General features: G+C 54.7%; 2 protein-coding genes across 8 annotated transcripts in view; both read right to left on the bottom strand.

The window, feature by feature from the left end:
• Positions 1–1,906: 1,906 nt before the first annotated feature.
• Positions 1,907–2,695, bottom strand: LOC146254556 (claudin-34-like). Its single transcript, XM_084676289.1, has one exon. It carries the CDS (start codon positions 2,693–2,695, stop codon positions 1,907–1,909), a length of 789 nt encoding a protein of 262 aa, XP_084532415.1.
• Positions 2,696–3,911: 1,216 nt separating this feature from the next.
• Positions 3,912–24,663, bottom strand: part of shroom2a (shroom family member 2a) — a 32,993-nt gene continuing 12,241 nt past the window's right edge. For 5 of the 7 annotated variants that reach the window (XM_084675828.1, XM_084675830.1, XM_084675831.1 and 2 more), the window contains exons 4-11: positions 15,989–16,111; positions 13,358–15,800; positions 12,775–12,857; positions 8,608–9,192; positions 7,173–7,838; positions 6,689–6,866; positions 6,056–6,328; positions 3,912–5,803 (exon numbers count right to left, since the gene is read on the bottom strand). In XM_084675828.1, coding sequence (XP_084531954.1) covers positions 5,531–5,803; positions 6,056–6,328; positions 6,689–6,866; positions 7,173–7,838; positions 8,608–9,192; positions 12,775–12,857; positions 13,358–15,800; positions 15,989–16,111 — 4,624 coding nt within the window. In that variant the 3' untranslated portion in view covers positions 3,912–5,530. Of the gene's footprint in view, positions 5,804–6,055; positions 6,329–6,688; positions 6,867–7,172; positions 7,839–8,607; positions 9,193–12,774; positions 12,858–13,357; positions 15,801–15,988; positions 16,112–16,815; positions 16,918–24,663 lie in introns of all 7 variants that reach the window. The other 2 variants (XM_084675835.1, XM_084675829.1) reach the window with 2 other exon arrangements.

Raw genomic sequence — 24,663 nt, 5'->3', positions numbered from 1 at the left:
TATAAATATGCTACGCTACGACAGGAGTCAACCAATGTTGACTCCATGGCTACGGCCTTGGGTCAACAACCTCCCACATAAATTCATTGGAAGTTCAATATTTTCCGTATCAGTTTATTGAGTCGCATATGTGTGTTCTAATCTCTTTATGATGAGATTGTAACTCCGCAAAAGTATTACTGGTGGGAGTCAGGTGGCTGAGCGGTTAGGCAAACGGGCTAGTAATATGAAGGTTGCCAGTTCAATTTCCGCCCATGCCAACTGACGTTGTGTCCTTGGGCAAGGCACTTTACCCTACTTGCCTCAGGGAATGTCCCTGTTGGATAAGAGTGTCTGCTAAATGACAAAAAATAAATAAATTACGGGGCCTTCCCAGAGTCATGTCATGCAGTTTACAAAGGTCACGAGGACCACAATTTAATTTATGGATAGGTTTTTAACCATGACACTGTCGTACTGAGAATAGTCCCTTATCACATATCCTTTGTCATTATTGATAAGTGGTGCTGAACGAAACAGATTAGATCAGCGTCGGCCAATTCATGGCTGCCATTTGCTCTTATCTAAAAGGTCATAATGTGTGTGTGTGTGTATGTGAGTGATAAAAGGGACTAATGAAGAGAGAGAAACATTGTGTGAAAGACAGAGGAGGAGAAAGCGCAACTCCCCCTTCTCATTTATTTCAAGTACGGAGAAGGTTCCAGAACGTGCACCTTGCTCGCAAGTAAAAGGCCGGCACCACGAGCACAGAGGTTCAACATCAAACTCTCAACAGCAGTGCTTGAGTTCAAGGCGCCTCCCTTTCGATACCGCAGCACCAGCAGCACAACAGGGTTGTGAGTGTCGGCAGAGCTTTGTAGGCAGCCTGAGAGGGCAGGTCATCCACTTCTGAGGCCCGTGTTCCCGACAAAAAGCTGGACTCTTCTGAAGAAACCCTTTTGTCTCTGGGCAGCCAGCCACCCCCAGAGAGGTGCTGCGAGCCACTGCACCAGTGTGTGTGTGTGTGTGTATCTGCATCCACGTACATGTACGTTGTGTGTGTGTGTGTGTGTGCACGTGCCTTCCTTGGCAACAATCACCACAGTGATGCAGCCCCCTCTCCAAAGTCTAGCTAGGGTCTCACGTGCCCGCTCTCCAAGGACCCCAGTCACATGACACAGGCTGCCAGGGACCTGCCCATTGGCTCTTCCCCATGGACTCCTGCCGTCAGGGTAAGATAAATGGTTACACTCCCTTGGATCATATCTAAGATAGATTTGATACTGGAGATTGTCTGAGATAAGATGTTCATCTCTGACCTGTGTCTCCAAGAGCTGTTTCACTGTTAATCCATGCTTGCCAGAAAAAGGCACAAGCTCATGCTGAGAAATTAAATCCCTAATCTAATTAGTAAATTATTATTTCCCCTCCGGTGTAATCATGGGGGATTAAGAGGGTTTATAAAGTTGATAAAAAAACATGTTTTTCACTGTGATTTTTTTTTACCTCAATTAATGTGCCACAAGATCACAGTCGGAAAATTAGGAAATGAGAGCTATTCAAAGAGCATTCCTATAAAGGCCAGCTACACTCTGGGAGGTGCCACTGAATTAATTAAGAATCAAATCAGCGGGACGGCTGGTAAACTGAATAAACATTTATGGATTACAGCATGAGTCAAATGTATCTAGAATATCTGTTCCTGTTCTATTCACCTTTGATCACTCACATATCGTTAAAATCAAGATCTCGCATTAAAAAAAGACTTGATTTCATTTAGTCAGTTAGCCATGATGAAATGCGTCAATAAATCAAACATCACTGTCAGTCTTTGCGTCTTGGTAGTACTGTAGTACAGATAAGAGGTTCCGGAAGGTTCCTCCTCTCAGGCTTGTGTCTGGGCCGTACCATCCTGTCAGGGGGGAAACTACAGGTCCTCCTCTCCCTGAAAGGTGGGATTGTCCCTCCCCAGACGACCCTCCGTGCCTCCACTCTGTAACGAAGGCCCTTGAGTCACAACTGTCTCCAACCCGGACGCACACACGGCATCCTTGTCTTCTGTGATAGGCCGGGTCTTGGATGCCAGCGCTTGGCTTGGCACCTTGTAGCACAGGAAAAGCAACCCGCTGACGAGAACGAGGACGGATGCAAAGATCCCCACTGCGATGCCGTACCCAACTTCCTGTCTGACCGGCGCCGAGGGCAGCTGGAACTCCGGCGGGAAGTCGATGGTGTGATTGGTCAGCACCGAGCTCATGTTCCAGAACAATGGCAGCAAGGAACACGATGCCGTGAGCATGTAGAGGGTGCCGGCCAATGAGAACAGCAGCCTGGTGTTGTCGCGGTTCTCCACCGTGTGGTAGACGTTCCTCATAGCAAAGGAGGCGGCGACGTTCCCCGCCAGCCCCACAACCGCCGCTAGCATGACTAACACCTGGGCCACCGAGATCTCCAGGGGGACGAACCCCTCGGAGATGCCCATGTTCCGACACACCTCCAGGGTGGGCAGGGCGTGACTGTAGAAGCAGGCCCTCCAGATGCCCACCCAGGCCAGCCCCGAGGTCACCACCGTCACGTCGGACACGTACCACAGCCGCCACTCGTTGAGGCCGGCGGTGACCATGGTCAGGATCCAGCCCACACAGCCCACCATGAGGCCCAGGAGCTGCCAGTGGGCAGTGTGGGCCAGGTACACGGAGCCTCCGCGAGGAGACATGGTTTTGGAGGAGGAGGCTGGGTGAGGAGGAGGGGGGGGGGGGAGGAGGCTGGCTGAGGAGGAGGAGGGGGGGGGGAGGAGGCTGGCTGAGGAGGAGGAGGGGGGGGGGAGGAGGCTGGCTGAGGAGGAGGAGGGGGGGGAGGAGGCTGGCTGGCTGAGGAGGAGGAGGGGGGAGGGAGGAGGCTGGGTGAGGAGGAGGGGGGGGGGGAGGAGGCTGGCTGAGGAGGAGGAGGGGGGAGGGAGGAGGCTGGCTGAGGAGGAGGAGGGGGAGGGAGAAGGCTGGCTGAGGAGGAGGAGGAGGGGGGAGGGAGAAGGCGGGGGAGGGGGGAGGGAGGAGGACTCACTGCTCGTGAAAGGGGGAGCAGCTGGTCGTCTCAGACATAGCTGAGCTCATGCAGCTGGTCGGACCTCCATCCCTCCTGACGGAATACAAACAAATAAAGAAGCTGAGAACGCATAATGCATGTAGCACATATCAGGAGTGAGTATATCAGTCGAACGAGCGCAAAACAACCAGTAAGGAGCCCCGAGAAGTTAAGGGTTCCCAGTGCTTCCGACACCAAACTGATCTCTAATTATAAGAACATTTTGTGTACAATCTTCATGAAAATGTAAGTACAGCATCTGGCTGCAGATCAAAAGGTCACAGGGTCAAATGCCCCCTTGTATGTCGCTTTGTATAAAACCATCTGTTCTATTAACATTCCCTGGTTCTGTCCTGTTCTGCACTCCACAACAACTACACAAGTAGGACAAGTTTATGAGGAGACAACTTTTGCAATCTGCTATATCTCCTAAGCTCTGTACTTGAATATCCAGATATGGAGCAAAAATAGATATAAAGCCTAGCTTAATGATTATCTAGCAACATTCATATCATAAACACCTGAGAAACAAAATACAGGTGACATGATGATGTTCACAACAAGCTTACCTCGATTCTTGTATTTCAAAGAAATCTTCGTGTTACTTTTTGAACGGTTTTGAGGATCGTGGTGTAGCCGTAACTGCTAGTGTGGGTCAGACGCAGCTCTGTCTGGGTGTCTTACTGCATGTCAAAGTCTTCTCCTATCAGAAGAAGGTGGGGTGGAGGCTGGGTTAGGCATTATGCAATGTGATGTGTCCATTGAAGTTTGACATAGCGCATGTGTAGAACACACTCCTTCTCACACACACACACTCATACGCTCTCTCTCACACATATACACACACAGAGTTCAGTTTAGCAGACCCTTTTATTTGATATAAAGCAGCACAGCTGATAAACAAGTGTTGTAGAGTTGTGTTGTATAGTGTGTGACAAATTACATCCCATAATAAGTCCTTCAAAACAGCTTCACCTGAAATCCAGGGTCAGCAACAGTGGCCATGGTTACTACGTGAAAGTTTATAGTCTTTAAATGTTTTAGTTTGAAAAACCGTCTCCGCTTTGATTAAGGTTTTTCTACATCAGTCTTACAGTAACTTAACATGAACAAGACAATGGCCTGACAGACGAAAGGTAAACTGTTATCTGGAGAGAGATACAGAGGGTCTCCTGCAATCTGGAAGATAGGGCATTTAAGTACCTCCATATCTCCAGGGTTCAAGAACCTTCACTTCCATCAGCACACAAGAAGCACTGTGGCCAACAATGTAGTACACAAATGTCAAACTGCAGAGAGAGGACGTAATCTAAATGAATGAACAGCCATACAGAATGCCGCCAAGGAGACTAACTAGACACAAAGTATGGTCAAAGTAGTTTCAAAACAAATTTGATCACGATACGGGTGAGGGATCCAGGGTGGATGGTCTGACTGCCTGTAGCAGCCCAGGGTGGAGGGTCTGACTGCCTGTAGCAGCCCAGGGTAGAGGGTCTGACTGAGGCTTGCTCCTGCTACACAGCTTCAGCCAGAAAGCTCCGCCCAGGCCGGGGGGGGGTTGAAGTTGCTTGTGCAGCCTGTGATCTGAGGGATATGAGACGCTGCCATGCTGGCGATATCCATCTCCAAACCCTCTTGATGCATCCACAGAGAGGGTGGGGTCACTGGTGGAATACCCCCCCCCCTTCCCTTCCCAGCCCTCCCAACCACCACCCAGCCTCGTCCCCTTGGTCTCATGTTTAGAAACGAGCGGTCTCGGTAGAACGCAGGTATGTGAGACATACATCAGAGGAGATTTGACAAATTTGAAATGGCATTTGAAAAAAACTATTTCTTCACTGAAATGTCAGGCCAGTCATTTGGATGATGTGACATGAAAATGACAAGTACAAACAACGGCAGGTTAATGCAATGACACATCACGTGGAGATAAGTGTGTCGATTACCAACAGTTTAACTTGGCAGCTAAAAAATAAATCAGTTGACGATAAACACTTGTCCTATTCTATTCCTCTGTACAGATTCAAAAGGCTACAATAAATTACTAAAAAAAAACAAAAAAGATCATTCTTGAACACATTATAGACAATGATGGGTACTGTGGTAAAAAAAAAAACAACAACAAAAACACGAAGGAAAAGAAAACACCAGTCTCGAAGCAGAGTGATTTTGGAGGGGGTTTTGATCATCCCAGTGGTTTTATGACTTGAAACTCCCGTTGAGGGTACATGTGACAAACACCAGAGATAAGACGAGCTGTGAGGAGACTCCTCAACCTGGGCAGAGTCACTCGCTGTGGTGGGGCTGTTGGAGGAGGAAAAGGATGATCGCCTTCAGTCTCTCTGAGTGTCTCTCCTCTGCCGCTTCCTACTGGACAGACAGGGCAACTGCAGCGTCAGTCCAGGGAGTGGTGCGGCGCGGCCCACGCAGCTATGTCGAGGAGGCTGTGCGCCCCCCTGTGTGTGGCCCCTCACAGGGCCATCCTCTGCTCCAGGGGCAGGCTGTCCGTCAGACACTTGAGCTGCTCCTCGCCCAGCTTGATCTTGTCCTCCAGCTTGCGCTGCTCGATGATGAGGGCCGACTTCATCTTGACGAAGTGCTGGTAGTCGGCCAGGCTCTCCTCCGGCAGGCAGCCGGCCAGGATGTCGTAGACCACGCCCTCCCGCCGGTCCAGGTTGTCCTTCAGCTCCTTGGCGTCCTCGTGCTGGCGGATCAGCAGGTTCCTCTTGTCAGTCAGCGTGCGCTGCACGGGGGAGGAAGGGGGGAGGATGGCGAAGGGAAAAAGGGGATGGGAGGAAAGGAGGAGGGGGAGGAAGAGGGTCAGTCACGCGGGAACCAGGGCAACAACAACGACAGCAACACATGGGCGTCGCACTGCTACACAGACAACTGGTGTCAATCGGGTGTGAAGGAACTGATCTGCTGGGGGCTGGCAGATGATATTCAGATGACTCGTGGAGGACGCGAGGATGACGTCTGTCTGCGGTGTCCTCACCCTCTCGTCGGCGGGGGCGTCCCCCTCCAGGCTGTTGAGGGCGTTCTCCACGCGGGCCAGCCGGCCCGACAGCGACAGCAGCAGGCTGACCACCTTGTCCAGGTCGCCCACGAACATGCGGAACTTGTCCAGCTCGTTGGGCCTGCAGGCCTGCTGCACGGTGGCCTCCACGTCGCGGCCCAGCGCGTTGTTGTCCAGCACGTCCTCCTGCACGCTCTCCCGCGCCTCGCGCAGCACCTGCAGCTTCCTGCTCAGGCTGTCAATCAGCTCCTGCTGCATGGGGGGGGGGGGGCACAGGCAGCGGTGAGGGGGCGGGGCATGCATAGCGGCGAGGGGGCGGGGCAAACACGGCACTCGGAATCTAAACGGTACCCTGTGGTCAAATGCAATGACTGAAGCACAAAGCTTGCTGATATTTGGGCTGTACTGATTCACGCATACAGCCAAAGCGCCCCCAAAACCTCACACAGAGAGAGAGAGACAAAAAGAGGAAAAAAAAGGAGACAAGCTGAGAGAGAGAGAGACAAAAAGAGAGAATGAAAAGAGACAAGAGAGAGACGGATGCGGGAGACATCAGGGACTCCGCCAGTGCAGGGAGGGAGCGAGGGAGCGCGCGGCGGCGGCGCCGTGTACCTTCTTGTCGGCCAGCTCCTGGTCGTCGTCGGGGAGCTCGTCCTCGGAGCCCGGCTCCTCCTCCTGCTGCTGCATGTCCTTCATCTTGATCAGCAGCTCCGCCTTGGGCGCCGACGTGCTGTAGTAGGTGGAGCTGGTCACCAGGGCGACGGCCGTCGCCGCCTCGTCCTCCCCGTTCCTGTAACGCATGGCGACACGGCTGAGCCCCGGCGACACACTCGCGCAGGCTGAGAAAGGACTCTCTCGAAAAAACGTTTGACCCTTGAAATGACTGAACACTGAACTTTGAAACTAAATCAATGAATACGCTGCAGTTCCTAAAGTCACCATCGGGTGGCTGAGTTTCCCCAAAGAGTGCACTTCTAGTTTGGTCGCAATTCATCATTTAGCCATTAAGACGGCTAACTTTGAGCACTATGACCCCACCACTAGCGGCTCTCAGGCCCCGGGCCGGAGGTGGGGAGGAGGGTTGAGCTGGACTGACCTGTCCTCGGCAGCCCTGGGGGAGGCCTGCTTGGGCCCCACCTTCCTGCGCTGGTGGGCCCCCTCCAGCAGCTGCTGCCCCTGGGGGAAGATGCCCTCCATCAGGTCCATGGTGGTCTTCATCCTGCTCTGGTCCAGGACCTCTGCCAGGGACCGATCCTTGCCCATGATGTCCCTGGCCAGCTCCTCTCTCTTCTGGTCGTCCTGAGAGAGGGAGGCGGGGGCCACCCCGTTACTGCTGGGGGCCTCCGGGGGAGGGGCCTCGGTGGTGGGCGGGGCTGGCAGATGGGTAGCTGGAGGAGCCACGTCTGTGGGCGGGGCCATCGGGAAGCCAGCCGCAGCTTGCTGCTCGATTTCAGGACTCGTGTCTGAGTCTATGTGCAGCCTCAGGTCAGCGTGAAGGGCCGGCCCTGGGTCTGGCTCTCCCTCTGCCTGGGGCCCCGGGTCCCTCTGTCGAGAGTAGGCACAGAACAGGGAGTAGGACTGGTCCGGGGCTCCCAGGCTGCCCACCTGGCTCGGGGCGCCCGGGGCCTGGGGCCCAGCCTGGGCGTCGCTGTGGAGGAGGTAGTGGCGGCTCTCCTTCTCCGTCAGGCTCTCGCTGTGGACGATCTTGATGGGCACCTTCCTGGCGGAGGGACTGCTGCTGTTCTCCATCACGTTCTCCATCCTGGAGCGTCACAGAGGAACACAGAACACAGGTGGCGGGGGGTGAGAGACCAGCACGCGGGCGCCTGACAGGACAGCTCTCTCCCCGTCTGGGTCTGTGACGGCTGTGTACAGTTACTCTGGGTCTGTGACGGCTGTGTACAGTTACTCTGGGTCTGTGACGGCTGTGTACAGTTACTCTGGGTCTGTGACGGCTGTGTACAGTTACTCTGGGTCTGTGACGGCTGTGTACAGTTACTCTGGGTCTGTGACGGCTGTGTACAGTTACTCTGGGTCTGTGACGGCTGTGTACAGTTACTCTACCCAGACATAGGGGCCCAAATCAGGAACCGTATGACATGATGACATTCGTTACATTTGAATTGATTTGTAAACAAAAAAAATGAAATCCCTCCTAGATCTCACATGCATAGAACTTAGACAGACAGTCCTCTCCACTACAGTACACATTATATCACTTATGTCAGAGCAAAGCAGGGGAACAAAACGTCTGCAGTGAAAGAGGTCTTTCTGAGAAAACACATAGGAGCCCCTCTCTAAATGATGCCGTGTTGCTAGCGGTGCACGCTAGCATTCACATGTTAATTATGGGATGGAGTGGGTCTCAATAAGCCTCTTTGTACTTGGGAGGCATGACGATACAATGAGCAGAAGCGGACCAGCCGTCACATGGCAGGATAGGTGGGTGGAGAAGAGAGAGAGACATAACTTCCCAAGCTAGAGAGAGAGAGATAGAGAGACTAGAAAAGTCGAGAAGGGATCTCTCCTACCTGGTGGAGTTCTCATCCTGCAGAGAGGCGGGCGGCTTGTCAGTGAGTCTCTGCGGCGCGAACTGGGGCGACGGGGACCGCTGGCCGTCCATGGAGGGCTTGGCCTGGCCCGAGGGTCCTGTGAGGGAGGGAGGAGGGGGAGGAGCAGGCTGGGGATTGGATGCCGCGACAGGGTTGTCGTCTCCCCGTTTGTTCTCCGGGAGTCCTCGGCTCTGCTCCGATAGGCTGCGGGGAGAGGGGGCGGCGGCGACGGGGGCGGGGTTAAGCTCTTTGCTCAGGGAGCATGCCGTTAGGGCCTCCTGGGACTTGGCGAGCAGGGGCGCGCTCTCTGGACATCTGGGCCTGTCCAGCCTGGGAGGGGGGGGCCTCAGCGGGGCAGGGGCCCGCCTGCGGGGGCCGGCAGGGGGCTCGCTGGAGGGCTCGGAGCCTGGGAGGGCCGAGTCAGCGGGCCTGTGGCAGCCTGGACCGGGAGCGGCTGGGAGCCTGTGCTCGGGGCTCGGGGCTGTCACGGGTGGTTCCGGGAAACGGTCGGTGTCCGCGGGTCTCTCGGGCGCCCTGCCGTCTCCATGGTTCCTGCTGGAGGACCTGGGGGGGGGGACGGGGGGACAGAGAGGCAGCCGGTGTGGGACACGCCGGGCCGGGACCACATCAGATACATGAACTAATGCAGCTTAGCTCCAGGGCTCCACGCTCTGGAACAGCCTCTGCGATTAAGGCTAATCTGACTTGACACACTTCTCCCCCTCTTTTTTTTTCTCTCTCTCTTCTTTGCAACCTTCCTCCCCCGGTAGCCATGGCGACGGCAGACGGCATATTTGCATTCCCACAAGTCGGCAGGGGCAACAACCAACCAGCCGCTTGGACAACTTTTCTTCTGTATTTTCCCCCCTCTCTCTCTCTCTCTCTCTCTCTCTCTCTCTCTCCCTTCTCCACATTCCCAATCATTTGATATTTTTAACTCTGTCAGGACGTCGAGATTTACGGCCTGTGGTTGTCAAGAGCGTGAGACAAAAGGCTCTTGTCTGGGTGTGTTCAGCAGGTCACGGTGGTCAGAGAGGGCCCATCCCAGAGAGCTGGGGGAGATCCGGGAGATCTTAAGTGACAGAACTACGGGGCCTCAGTCAAAGGAGATGGTTGTGAGAATCTTTCAACCCCCCCTCGAAAAAACAAAAACCAAAAACATAATGAACCCAGACGCCATTTTGAAGGCTTCGATGACATGACAACACCAGACGGCAGCTGCAACCAATCCTTCACTCACTCTGTGTGTATCATCATTCAGTGTTCATGTGGAGTAGATGAGAGAAAGCACATTCACATGGCACATTCACACGGCACATTCACACGGGTACCTGACAGGCAGAGGGGAGCAGCTGTGGTGCTGGATGTAGAGACAGAGAGGCTGGCCAGGAGGGAGGCTTGAAGACCAAAGAGAAAGATGGAAGAAAGGAGGGGGAAGAGACGGAAAAGTACAAAAAAAACTTTAAAAAAAAAGAGAGAGAGAGAAGAAACAGACAGGAGGAAGAGAAAGAGAGCGAGAGCGTGAGAGAGAGCGAGAGAGAAAAGCTGAACGTCTGAACCTGTGTGTTAGCATGCAAGGACTTGGGGGTGTTTCTTCAGCTGAAGAGAGGGAGTGTAATCCAGGGGGTTTGGGTGCTGCAGTGTTGGCATGCCAGAACTAGTATGGGTACCAGGAACCTCTCATTAAGTATAGGAGCACCGAGCCACACCCCAGCGAAACACCATCATCTGACAGGAGAAGATCCGGACTCGCTCCACCTTCCCTCCATCCGGAGCGGACGTGCCCACACGCCAGGGGATGTACATGTCCGCTCGCGACCTCCGTTCCCAAGCTACCGGACACCTTTCAAAACAGGTCGAGCACGAACGCGGGCGGAGCGGAGCCAGGTGGGAAAACAAACGCACCCAAACAGAACAGCAGAACTAGCGCTTTTAGAGTTGAACAAAAAAACAAAACAAAACAACAACCCGGCTCGACGCCTAGTTTGCGCAACGTAGCGGCTCACCATCTCGCATGCGTGTCTGGCAGTCTCATGGTGCAGTTGGGGGAGAGAGAGAGAGAGAGAGAGAGAGAGAGAGGGGACACGGCTGTGCTCGCCTGCACGTCCCTGGGCTGTGTGACAGGTGGCTCTCGGGACCCAGAGTCTTCACTTACGGCAGATCAGGAACCACACCCAGGAGACGCCTCGCCCGACAGGCTCGTCTATCTGCAGCCCACGCCCACACCCTCCACACAGGCCGTATCCTGCTGAGGAGCCCGTCATATGGCCCGGCCCCTTCAATGAGGATTCTAAAGACGACGCCCTCAATATGTGTCACCTGGGGAACTTTAGATGGAACCCCTTTTCAGACACCAGACAAACCGGTCGGGCTCATATTACGTTAAGAGACCTTATGTGGTTTGAGCACACTGGTTCATATTTGCTATGCGTTTTAACTGGGGCGGCTCGATTCGTATTCCACTGAAGTCGTGCTCGAGTGAGATGTATGGTGCGGTTATGGGAGGTTAGACCATCTAGAGGCTTGTGTAGAGGAGCAGTCCCAGGGCAACCCCCATCAGCAAACAAGGGGGTCAGATGGCTGAGCGGTTAGGGAGTCGGGCTATTAATCAGAAGGTTGTTGGTTCGATTCCCAGCCGTGCAAAATGAACTTGTGATCTTGAGCCAGGCAATTCACCCTGCTTGCCTCGTGGAGATTGTCCCTGTACTTACTGTAAGTCGCTCTGGATAAGAGCGTCTGCTAAATGACTACATGTAAATGTAAACACGCTGCTGACTACTTGACTCACTGAAAACATGCCAAACCGAGGAAGTCCCGGATTTAGCAGGCTTCTTCCCTCACGCCATCTGACAGGAGGGAAAGACAGTGGTGAGACCTGGGTTCAGACAGGAACGGGCCTGCTGAACGTCCCGTCAGACTAAACACCCGTGTGGCAGCACGGCATTCACTTCTATGGGCGTATGTGAAGCCCTCTGTGACATGCTTGCGTGTTAAAAGGACTTTACAAATACATTTGGATTTGATTCACACGGAGGCGTGTCGGCCCGTACTGCATCGAGCGTCCCGGTCGTCGTGCCTGGGCTGGATGTGGGAGATTCGGAGCACTGTGCCGTACGAAACCATGAGCAAACAGGTGAGTTGTTGGGAGCCGTGCCCTCAGAGCAAACACCCAGGCTGCTCTCACAGGGATCAGAGGGACTCGCGCTCTCTGCCGCCTGCACCCAGCATGGCCCCTGCAGCTACGCCTCGGGGTGGAGACTGACTTCAGCCTCTGTGCTGTCACCGTGGGTGGGTGTGGGACTCCTGTGCCTCAGAGGGGACGTCCAGACTGTCCCCCCCCCCCCCCCCCGATGTCCATTTCACTGTCTTCTTTGTGGAGCTTTAGAGCACTCTCCTGTATTCAAACCAAGCATGGAAATCAATACTTGAAACCCGAGAAACTCTGTCTGGGGACTGAGGTCCTTTCTGATGTAGATTAGCCTGTGATCACAGACTTACAAACTTCCAACAAATTCTTTGCTGCATATATCCATTTGATTTCCTCCAGCCCATTTCATGCTCTCTACTAATACGGAAAGCGAAAGCAGTAACGCCGCCACACACGCCCCAAGCAGCAGATAACACACCTATGACCCCAAGCCATGACACCAGGAGTGGGGTCACGTGACCAGCGCCCCATCGGCATTCAAGCCGAAGGCCGGTCGGCCACTTCCTGTGTGTCACACACGCATACCCGCCAGCCCACTACCCAGAGCTTCCACTGTGGACACAAAGGGCAGGCAGACAGAATGGCTGTGTAGTCACAGCTGGGTCCGGCCATGCCCCTGGTATGCCCAGAGGGCTCATAAAGGAGGCAGTGTTCCTCTCTGACATCGCTGACCTGGGGGAAGGCATGCCTCCCCAGATCACAGACTGGGCTAATCAGCTCACCAGACAGTTCACTCACACACACACAGAGAGAGAGAGAGACAGAGAGAGAGACACAGAGAGAGAGAGAGAGAGAGAGAGAGAGAGAAAAAAAACCCGATCCACATGTCAGGTGGCTGGAAGATGGAAATTCCCCCGACTCCATATGTGGATGTTGGTCACAGAGATGTGGAGAGAATGGGTCGTCTGTGTGTGTGTGTGTGAAGCAGGGGTCCTCACCTCGAGACTTTGTGGTTCTGGGCCGCAGGCTGGAGCTCAGGCTGGCAGTGCTCTGCAGACTTTCTTCCCGGTACCGGAATGTTCTGAAAGCAAGTGAGAAGCAAGGGCACGAGTCGCTCGTTTAACCAACGACCGTCAAAAAACGCATTCTTGCAAAGGGAAACGTTACAGAAAATAAAATAAACGAAAAACGACAAGTTCGACAGCTTGTGCTGCAAATGTGTAGGGAGTGCTTTCGCTGCTCGCTGCTTTGAAGGAAGAAAGGTGACGCAAGAAAGCTCCTGTCAGATGACCTCTCTCTCTCCCTCTCTTTGACTAAGGGTGTGTCTTTATGAGGAAACATCGATTAATATTTGACTTAGCCTTTTTCTTTTGTGCCTGTATCACTGACTCAGGGTGCAGTGTCTATACCAGGCACTGGATCTGACCTTTATAACAGATTCTAAATACACAAGTTTACATCAACTTTCATAAAAGCGCCTGCCTTCCAAGTTATACATTCAGCCTATTGGTACGCGTGAGAGCAACGCAAAAAAACACTCCCGTTTCCCAGCAGGCCTCTGTCAGAGATGGGAGGAGTTACCTGGCCGTAGAAGTCGGCCGAAGGGGAGGAGCGCGAGCGCTCGTGGACACAGGTGGGTTTGGTCCGCTCCTCCGCGGCCGGGTCCAGGATGTTGTCGGCGGACCGGTACCGGCCGGACGCCCTGGTCTCCGTTGGCTTCTTGGGGAGGCTCCAGGTGGCCTCGTACTCTGCGAAGGTGCCCAGCCTCTGCTGCTCCAGGAGGGCCTGCCTGTGGGACATGGAGCCCTCCAGGCCTCGGGCCTCCTCAGGGTACTTGCCGGGCGCCGGGGCCCTCGCTTGGGGCTCTCTTGGGGCCTCGGAGCTGCTCGGCGGGCCCGGCTTGAGGAGGGGTTTGGGGAAGGCGGGTTTCCCGGTGGTCTCGAACAGCTTCCTGCGGTCCGTCATGGAGCCCGCTCTCTCAGGGGGCGCCTCCGCCGCCTCGTCCACGCCCACCTCGTGGATCTTGTCGGGTTCGGAGTACGACCGCACTTTCCTCTCCGCCGTGAAGCGCTTCCTGCCTCCGATGCGGGTCACCTGACCGCCGCCGGGCCGGCTGGGCGGCGCCTCTGATACGCTGGGCAAAGGGTTGGAGTCCTTGCGGCCCAGGACGGAGGAGGGGTACCCGGGCGGACCGTCCGCGCCCGAGTGCTCCAGCAGGACGGGCTCCAGGTCTCTCCTCCTGAACGAGGTGGCCTTTAGGACCCTGGCCTGCGCCTCCTTCAGGTGGTCCTTGTAGGTGCTGCTGAAGGAGCCCTCCGAGGACGGCGAGGCCACCGAGTTCTCCTGAGACTCCGCCATCTCCTCCTCCTCCTCTTCCTCCTCCGCCGCCGCCGCCTCGCTCGTCCCGCTGAGGGCGGCCGCGCTCTTGCTCTTCTGCAGCTTGGCCCTCCTCATCTGGATCTCGCTCCGGAGGGTTGTGGCGAAGCGCTCGCTCCGGCGTGTCTGCTGGAGGGTCGGCGGGTCGGGGGCGTCCCCCCGGCCCGCGCTCTCCGCCGACAGAGAGTGGAGCAAGGGCGTGGTCTGCGGGGAGATCCCCACCCCCTGGTGACCCCCCCCCGGCCTGACGTCCGGCTCTCTGTGCTGCGTGGACAGGGACCTCTTCTGGTCTGATTGCCTGCTGGGGGGGTAGCTCATGTAGTGGGCGTCGGCGTTCTGAACGTCCAGCCTCCTCTGGCTGCCCCGGTCGTCCCCGCCGGGCTTGGCAGGCCCCTCCGGCCCAGCAGGTGGCGCCGGCACGGCCGGCAGTTTGTGGCGTGGCGCCGCGTCGTCCTGTTGACCGTACCCGTTGCTGTCCTTTGTGGCGGGGTGCGCCGGCTGTGGCTGAGGCGGCTGGTACTTGGTCTTCTGGAGCGTCTGGGGGCTGAGCGGCGCCCTCTCGCCTCCGCCGCTCACCGCTTCCACGCACGCTCCTCTTCCTCCGTCCTCAGTCTTTCCCACCGGGGCCTGCGATGCCGGCTGGCGGGCCGTCACGCAGTAGTAGCGGGTGTGGCCGGCACCGTCTGGGTTCTGGTCGACGGCCGTGCTTGACAGGGAGTTGGAGGAGGCCCGAGGCTGGGCCTGGGTCTGGGTGTGGCCGTACGTCTGGGTGAAGTTGTTGGTGGGCAGCTCCTGCATGCTGCTGTAGTAGGCGCTGATGTTGTGCGGCTTGGCTGCGGACGGGGTTCTGGGCTGGGAGTAGAAAGTGCTTTCGTCGCTGTACTGGCGCTGGTGGTATGGTGCGTAGGCGTACGGGGGCGGGCCCAGCCTCACGTCGGTGCTGGAGAGGGAGAACGGCTTGTCGGAGTCAAGCTGGTTGTGGTGGTAGCCGTCGGATGGAACGGGAGGGCCGCCGGCGTCGATTTTGGCGGAGAGGCCGTGACCACGGCGCGTGTCGGACGCCTCCGTGCCCGGGGCTTTGGGGTGGAGGCGGGGGTCAGGGCCCTCGGCGTAGGCGATGACGAGGCCCTTCTCGTGGACCTTGGCGGCGGCAAAACTGTCACTGCGCACCGGCGGCAGGGGCGGAGGAGGGGAGGGCGAGTGGGCGGGCTTCTTCTTCTCCGGTACGTGCCACACGGGGCCGAAGTTGGCCCGGCCCGAGTTGGAGGGGCGAGGACCGGGCGGCTGCTCCTCCGGCCGGGGGCTCTGGCTGTGCCGGCCGTTGCTGGGCCGCCCGCCCGCGTCCCACTGGCTGACCTTGTAGAGCACGTTCTCCGTGGAGGCGGCGTTGCTCTTGGACAGCGTGTAGTCGGGCGTGCCCGAGCTGGTGGAGAAGGAGCTGTAGGCCGAGTCGCGCTTGCCCCCGCCCCCACCGCCGCCCCCAAGGTGCTCCACGCTGGTGTTGGACTTGGCTGGGGAGAGGCGGCCGGAGGGGTAGGGGTGAGGGACGTGCTCTAGGCTGTCCATGCTGCCCAGGGAGCTGAACTGGTCGGACACTCTGCGCAGGTTGGTCTGCTCCCAGCCGGTGGAGAGATCGGTGGAGGAGGAACTGGGGACAGATCAGGGATGAGAGGCATTAAAGTGAAATTGAATGGACCAACTTTATAAACAATGTTTAAAAACACAGGTTTCTCTGACAGATTTTGAGAAAGGCTTTTTCTTTAACGTATATAATTCAATTTGCTTTATTTTTAGGAGGGAAAGAATTGGGAACTTGTTTCATGATTCCTGAGCTACCTTGCATCATATCTTGTGTGCCAGACTGGCGGAGGCGGAGACTGGGTTTTGGCAGTCTCCGATTGGCTCTCGTTGAATTTGGTGGCGTGCCAGGAGTGAGGCCTGCTTACGGGTTCATTTCTCCTGGGGAGAGCGAGAGAGGGAGAGAGAGGAAAAAGCAGCTCTGGATTAGAGAGCAAGCCCGTATGGAACACAGGAATGCATGTACTTCCATTTATAAACCACATAACTCAACATTAACCACAAAAAAAGCCAGTAAGTCGAGAAGACTTGAAATTACAGGGCGTCGGCATTTCAGATACGACAAAAGTACCTGAAACACTTCTGATAATACGACTGAAAAATCACAGAACTCGAGATAACATTTGAGGTGGAACATTGAGTCACATGACACAGCCGGAACACGGACACACAGAGCCATGCAGGCGGGAACCTACCCTCTGAAACGGTTCTTCCTGTAAGGCATGTGGGGAGAGGGGGTAAGAACGAGACAAACACACAGATCAGCACGACGGGAGGTCGACGAAGACGAGCAGTCGCCGCGTCCGCGGAAACGAGCGGAGCGCCGAACACGAGCACAACACCCGCAGTCACACGAGCACATCACAGACCATCACATGTGATGAGACAATGAAACAGCTGGATGAGTGGGGGGGGGAACTAAATGAAAGGGAGTTTGCATCTGGGGATGAGGAGAGCTGGTATGGGAGGGTGGGTGACCCCACAACAGGAGGATGGGATCATGGAATCAAAGGGGAACATGCCAGACTGGATGGCGGTTGATGGAGACGTGGAGGGGTGCTACTGGTAAGCTACTGGTACCATACCTCATGGAACTTCGCAAAATCTTCGTGAGAAAGCTCCTGGCCACATGCACGTCGCTTTCTGAGGGCATTTTCTGAGCTACAATATCCACCATTTTCATATTCCTGGAGGCAACAGGAAGGGGGAACACACAAGCTGAATGGCAGCTCACAACTGATCACATACACACAACGGTAAAACTCACAAAGCACCGACATTGTGTGTGTGTGTGTATGTATATGTGGTTGTGTGTGCGCAAGGGATACAAATATAAATAATATTACAACCTTCAAAAAAATACTCATTGGACCTCCAATACATTCAGGCAATACAGGCTGCATGACATTTTTGGAAAAACTCAAGTAGAAAATGCTGACCTTGTTCCTAAACTATGTGCCTGCAAAAGCATGGTTTCATGGCCCCCTCTCCTGGTCAAACTAGTGACTGCTCACCCTGTGACTCGAAAACCACTATGCACACTATGAAATAACCAAAAACCTTGATAAAAAAAAAAAGTTATTAATAAATGTAAAAAAATATACATATTATAAAAAAAAGAAAAGAAAATTCGATTGTGTGAAGAATGACCTTCTCATGCAAAACAGGGTGAAGCCTTCCCAAACGTCACCCTCCCCTCAGCAGACTGGCTGAAGGGAGGGTGACCGAGAGGCGAGGAGAGCCAGGCCGTGTGCTCAGACTGCCATATGTCCCCCATGGGGCTCCACAGCCCAGCATGGGGCAGGGGCAGGGGGGGCGGGGGCTTTAGAGGCCACAGAATCTCTCACAAAACCCCGGGATCAGCCTCATCCTCCCCTCAGGCCAAGCTGTTTGTCTGCCACCCAGACAGATCCTGTCCCTTCCTGCCCCCCTGGTGACGCTTAACGGTGTCACCGGGCGCCGTGCTGAGAGGGCTGACCTGGCTGGTTAAGGACAGCGTAGGTGACATCTTGTGGAGGCAGGTGAAGGGACGGCGTCTGGCAGTGGGCTGGTTACCTACACAGCCCGGGCTGTAAACGGCCTCCGTTATCCTGAAGGCAAGGTGACTGCTGTCTATGTTCATGGTCCGTAACTAAGTGCTCGAGGTTTGAGCTGAGATTGAGGTCATCTGGCTGCATAACTCCAGCTCTTATCCCATGTGGCTCTGACACACTGGAATGAGCTTTGTTCCTAGACACACATTTGACCTCGCATGTAAAAAAATTAAAAAATTAAAACTTCCCAGCGCCTGCATTAGCTCACTTACACAGACAAGACTTCTACTCATCTAACCTTCTTAGGATCAAGAGGGTGCCGTGAATCTGATGATCTCAACTCAACAAAGCCCAGCCTCACTTTCTTTCCCATCGGAATGGGACGTGCCCCCATTGAACTATAAAGCCACGAGGTCAAAGGTCACCGGACCCCCCCCCCCCACCACGCCGGGCCGAGACCTGAGCGGTCAGAGGTCGCCGCTGGTCAACAACAGTTCCGTTCGACGGCCGCATCAGCAGGGACGAGGCACGCCAGCTGAATTCCACACCAGCGGACGGGACGGGACGGGACGGGGGGGAGGGGGGAACCTCGCCGCCTGGCTGGGCGAAGTGGCAATGGCGGAGGAAACGTCTTCCGAACTGATCCTCCAGTCTTGTTGAGAGGGGACAAAGAGAGGGCCGCAGTGAGGCTCTGTCTTCCTGGGCTCCACAGAGTCTGTCTTTCTGGAGTCTGTCTTTCTCGCTAGCTAGCCACACACGGTGTGCCGCGCGCCATTCATATGCAAACGAGCCCGGCTTTATTAGCCGCATTGTCAGGGCTACAGCTGGACCGCCGCAGATATGCCAGGAGAGTGAATCAGAGGAGCAGGGGGGCTAGACAGGGAGGAGGGTGAGTGTGTGTGTGGTGGTGGGGGGGGGGGTTGAACTGTGGAAACCCCCTACTCACTTCACCTCTTCACAGAGACACATTCAAAAGTAAACACGTCGCTCGCGAGGACCTAACTGCCAACTGGTAACAACATTTAGCCTCCAGAATAGGAGCCATGTAGGCTCAAGGACCAGCAGAACCGCTCTGGAACCGCAGGCGAGCATCAGCAAACAGTGACGGTGTCACCTATCCCGTTACCAGGGTTATACTTCACTGTGTGAGTCCGACATTAACAGATTATCTGGTAGGCCTATTTGATTATGAAATGCTGAATGCTGCTGATGATGGCTTAACCTGAATGATGCCTGGCCTCGTGCTGATTGAACACAATAATCCAGACTGTTATTGGGGTCACAAAACACAGGCTTGGGTGCCGTCCATATGCTACACCGGTCATCCAGATCCATGTGTCACAGCGACAAATAACACCCTCCAGTACCCAGAAGCAAGTTTACACAGCAAAGAAAGACAGTGCAACACTTCGAACTTAAAAAGGTCAGTTGAAAGAACACACGAGAGAGGAGGCGCCAATCAACTCACCAGGTTCTCAGAGGGTGGAGTGTGAGGGGGGGGGGGGGGGGGGGCAGGGAAGGGAACGAGAAGGTGAGGAGTTGGTTGCTCACCTCAGATCCTCTCCAGTTCCCTGGGAGCCAGTGTTGTTCCAGCCGGGCAGCAGACCCACAGACCTCCAGAGAGCTGAGCGAGCTGGGCTAGCGAGCTGGGCTAGCGAGCTGGGCTAGCGAGCTGGGCTAGCGAGCTGGGCTAGCTAGCTGGGCTAGCTAGCTGGGCTCCTCACGCACCACATTCCACGGGCACTTCAAAAGGGAAGCCGGTGGTGGTGGGGGGGGGGCCCGGGACAAAGACACACACAGACCACTGACTACCGCCGGGCTCTGGCCATCAGCGCACGGCACCTCTCCCTCCTCGACGGCCTGGACCAAACAGCCACCGCCAGGTCCTCAGACTGGCCACACACCGACAGCCTTGCGACGTAAAAGCCACCCTGACACGCCGACTCTGAAACCTCTACTGCCTGTGTGGGTATGAGCCAGGGTGAGGGGAGGGGGCAGGGGGGGTTTACCCCTGAAAGGGGGCGGTGGGGTGTATAAGGGAAGGAGGAGGGCCTTTGTCCCAGCCATTCCCCTTTGAGTAATCCGGCACCTTGAGCCGTCCCCATTGGCTCCCGGGGGCCGGTATGCTAATGAGTTGAAACGGTGGACTCTCCTTGTGTTGTGAGGCAGACGTGCATTTCTCTCATCCCTATGGCAACAGGTTGATCGGTTGAGGTGGAAGGCCACGGTGGTTCTCTAAAGCCCTCGGTAGCTAGGGAACGCAGCAAGCCTCCCCCCCCGCCCCCCCGCCCCAACACAGACCACAGCAGCGGATGATTTCAACAATCAAGCAAACCAGCTAACTGCCTGAGTGATTTTAGTGACATCAACAGCTTGGCCTTGTCACCTGAGCAGCCACAACATACTTTTAAAAGGATCAAACTAAATAGATGACCGTGCAATTTAGAAATGGCTGGCTGGCTACATGCTGAAATTCGTGAAAATGCCAACAGAAAGTATCAAGCCAAAACAGAAGATGGAAGGCCATATAACGGAGTAGGGTCTCTAGTTCAAGGATACTTTCAACGCCTCCTGAAGAAGTGTTGTGAGCAGATTGCATGGTCACTCTGATACCGTCTGACCGCAGATAAAGAACCTATACCACCTGGTTCATACAGACACCGGCAAAGTTCAACAACAGAAACTTTGTAGGAGACTTAAAAACAGACTTAGATTACAGCCTGACCTCCAAAGTTTTGATTAAAACTCGGTCTGGTGACAGGCAAGAAGATTAGCGAAGAACTGTTTGGGCCTAAAGTTGATAGGAGGGCTTTACTAAACAACCTTTCACAATGATCTATTGTATGGGGAACCTTGGAGCATACATTCCAGACAGGGCCATTTGAAGGCTTTTAACTTCACTAAAACGCTGGCTGCTCTTACCCCCCCCCCCCCCCATCCCCCTCTCCTGGAAGTGAATGCTCACCAGCCAGGGAAGTTAAAACTCAACGTTTAATTTGACTTCTCATGTTGAAACGTATCGATACAAAACGCTGCCAGTTCACATGTCGATCCGAAACATCGCTGACGTGAACGATTAAAAAGGCCTTTAGTTTTGATGAGGTATTTGGTAATCAGATTAGAGGGTCTAGTTAACTCTGACCCTTTTCCTTACTTAAGACAGGGATGTTGGTTCTTGACTGTTGCTTAAAACAGTGGATAATCCGTCCATGCTTAATGGCCAGATCTGATCACTTAGCGGAGGGTGGCAATAACATATACTTAAATGTAACGTTAGAAAATGCTGGATCCTGGAGGTGATTCCACCCCCCCTTCCCCCTTTGGACTTTAACAAAGCAGCACTCACAATCAGGCCAGTCATGGATGGGAGGGAGAGCTGAACCGTGAGGGAGCCATAATGACCGGCACATTCCTGGGCTGAGTGGAATACCAGGCGGTGGCTGTCTGTGCTGACACGCTGCCCCTCAACACCTGAGCCCCCCTCAACAGCTGGGCCCCCTCAACACCTGAGCCCCCCTCAACACCTGGGCCCCCCTCAACACCTGGGCCCCCCTCAACACCTGAGCCCCCCTCAACAGCTGAGCCCCCCTCAACACCTGGGCCCCCCTCAACACCTGGGCCCCCCTCAACACCTGGGCCCCCCTCAACACCTGAGCCCCCTCAACACCAGGGCCCCCCCTCAACACTTGGGCCCCCTCAACACCTGGGCCCCCTCAACACCTGAGCCCCCCTCAACACCTGGGCCCCCTCAACACCTGAGCCCCCCTCAACACCTGGGCCCCCCTCAACACCTGGGCCCCCCTCAACACCTGGGCCCCCCTCAACACCTGAGCCCCCTCAACACCAGGGCCCCCCCTCAACACTTGGGCCCCCTCAACATCTGAGCCCCCCTCAACACCTGAGCCCCCCTCAACACCTGAGCCCCCCTCAACACCAGGGCCACTCAACTCCTGGGGGCCACTCAACTCCTGGGGGCCACTCAAAAGCCGGGGGCCACTCAAAACCCAAGCCCCCCTCAACACCTGAGCCCCCCTCAACACCAGGACCACTCAACACCTGGGGGACCCTAAACACCTGGAGGATCCTCAACACGTGGGTCCCTATGTTTCATTAAGTGGCAGAAATAAGGCAATCTTTCCCACTTGGCTGCTAAAATTAGCAGCTAATATAAGCCGCTAATAATTAGCTGATGACATAACATGCCTCATAATGCAGCCGAGCAAAGGAAGCATCTAAAAACACAACCAGGTTACCGATTCAGTTCCCTTGCATGGCCTTTAGTTGGACTGTGAGGGGTAGCACTCACTGTGTTGATTCAGCAATAAATTCAGAGCAGACATGAGAAAGTGCTTAGGGTTACATACCTCAGTAAGTGTTCAACACGAACGAGCAACCGCCTGCTGCTCTGTGTAAGGTTAAAGTCATCAGCCTGGAACGCTGGAGTCATTCTAGATTATTCTGTCTCTTGGGGAGAGGGGAGGCAGGGAAAATTGCTCTGCTCCCCATCAATATCCATGAAATGAAAGCTGAATCATGTTACCTTGATAGAGCAAAACACAATTTAGCGGGATGGTGTGCGTGTGTGTGTGTGGGGGGGAGGGATTAGCACATCTGAACCACGTAAACCCTCCTTGGGCTCGGACCGGACAGAGAGAAAACAATTGTTCCTTTTTGTTGCGTTTAGCTTGCAAAGGCTATGTGGTCAATGCAAAGAATCTTACAAAAGTGCACAGCAAAAAGTCAAACTTTCTTTGGCGTGCACGACTTTAAACCACTAGGTGGCTCTGTGACGAGGCTGAACATAGGACAGGTCTCTGCAACATCCAGACACAGCCTCTGATCCAAACACATCCTTGTTCCTATGCACTCTTCATGCTGACCGCATAGGAACCCCAAGGGGAGGGAACCCCAAGATAAACAAAGCAAGCAAGCACTGTCTCACAAGACAGCTTAGACAGCCTTCGGAATCACAGCTAGGTGCTCTACTTATGTCACTGGGCAAAGACACCAGACTATCCAATTTAGAGAGATTAAAAGTTTAGCTTGACGTGTTTTTTCTTCTTCTTCTACTATCTGCCAGATCTTAGCCTTCTGCAGCTCCATATCAGTAGCACCAAAAGCTGATCAGCAAATGATCACTGAACACCTCTGGTCTGAAACCGTGTCAAAGCTCATCACCGCTGGTTACCACATCCCATAGTCTCTGCTGCCCCACCCGTGTCTGCACCACGGTCACCTGTGCCCGGCCCTGCCTCCTGATGACCTCATCGCTCCACATTAGTCATCACAGGTGAGAGGCTGGAGCCAGGCTCCTCCCACTCCGTGGCCACGCCTGCAGACGGGAGCGGGTTCTGGAAGTTTCCACCCCCTGCCGGCTTGTCTGTCTGCGTTGTGACATTAGCCACACTGTCAAATCAACCGGGCCACAACGCCGCCTTACACATACTGAAGAGAATACAAACTAGGAAGGCTGGGGAATGTGTGCAGTGCAGTGGTGGAACATTTGTTTGCAGATCATGAGATACCAGGGATAAACTCTCTCCCCACCCACCATTCAATTCAATACACGTTATTTGGAAAATTACACCGCTTAAAATAAAAGTGAATCCATTATTTCATTAAGAAAGGTGTGTTATGGTGGTGCCCTAGACTAGCGTGCTAACAAATTGTTGCTCCATGGAATGGCCAAGCCCACATTGTAAGCCATGTCCAGACCTGAAACACCTTGTGAAAAGGTCTACAGGCCGCCTCCATCAACAATCCCATGCAAATGAGCACGGCAGACAGGTCAGACAGCCAAGCTTTGAGGTCCCAGTACCGACTGAGCCCCGGAATCTTCCAGTCTAATTCAGACTCCAGTTTGTTTTTGTGGCTTTGCCTAACGACAGGCTTGGGATGTTTTTTCTGCTCGTCGTATAATCACGACTAAATGTGGGCGGAGACGATGGTCCCCGTGGAGATGTGAAAGGGTGCTCTCAGGGCGATTAGATGGTCACTCTGGTACGAGCGGCCTTCCTCTCTCAGGCACACTGCGCCCCTGGGAGATTGCATCTAAGAATCGGGGTGCAGCCCCGCGACAAGCCCCAAACCCAGCCACAACTTGGTGGCGTCACCGCAGCCGTTTCACATCCTTCGCATCATCTACTATGTCTAGGGTTCACATCAACAGAGAGGAGGAAGAGAGGGAGGGAAGGAGAGAAGGGAAGGAGGGGAGGGAGGGAGAAACGTGTCAGCAGTCACAGGGTTAGGATGACGCGACAGAAAAGAGATCATGGAGTCCGAGCCGGGCGCAGCAGAATCGCGAGGCTCGTGCGTGTCATGGGTTCCCCCGTCTCCTCCAGTCATTGTTCCTGTTGTGGGGAGCCGTACAGTACGCACAGCCATCCGCAACCGTCTCTGCCAGGGGACGAGCGCAGAGAGAGGACGCTATTGTGGGAGCGTGTTTGCGCAGGACTTAGCTTCTGATATTAAACGACATGGCGTGAAGTCCAGACAAAGAGGCGAGACAAAGAAACCAGTGTTACGCACACAATGGGGCCTTTTAAAACGCGTCTGCCTGGACATGTTCCAAAGGATTCAGAAGTTACCTTACAGGACACTCCACCCATAGCAGCGTGTCAGTTTGTATAGCTCGTGGGAGGGTTCATTGAGTGACGCAAGCTTATTGTTCGTGGGCACGTGTCGGTTTGTCCTGCATGACAAGAGAGAGGAAACCAGGAAGAGGGAAGTTGGCGTGCGTTTGTTTTGAATAAACGCAGCCTCCAGGAGGCACCATGCAAACTCTCTTTCATTGTTGCCGTCATGGCGTGCAACACACAAAAAATGATCTAAGCCGATTGGTAGTGACTGGGAGATAAGATTACTGGATTAGCACGGGACAGAAGACAATTTTCCCACGAC

Source organism: Hypomesus nipponensis, chromosome 16, assembly GCF_054491055.1.
Source record: "Hypomesus nipponensis isolate SF chromosome 16, ASM5449105v1, whole genome shotgun sequence".
In the NCBI taxonomy this organism is placed as follows: domain Eukaryota; kingdom Metazoa; phylum Chordata; class Actinopteri; order Osmeriformes; family Osmeridae; genus Hypomesus; species Hypomesus nipponensis.
The sequence above is the reverse complement of the archived record's forward strand: the minus strand, read 5'-3'. Positions and strand labels throughout refer to the sequence as shown.

Coding starts and splice junctions, on each gene's coding strand:
- LOC146254556 (XM_084676289.1), bottom strand. CDS start 2,695: ATGTCTCCTCGCGGAGGCTCCGTGTACCTGGCCCACACTGCCCACTGG.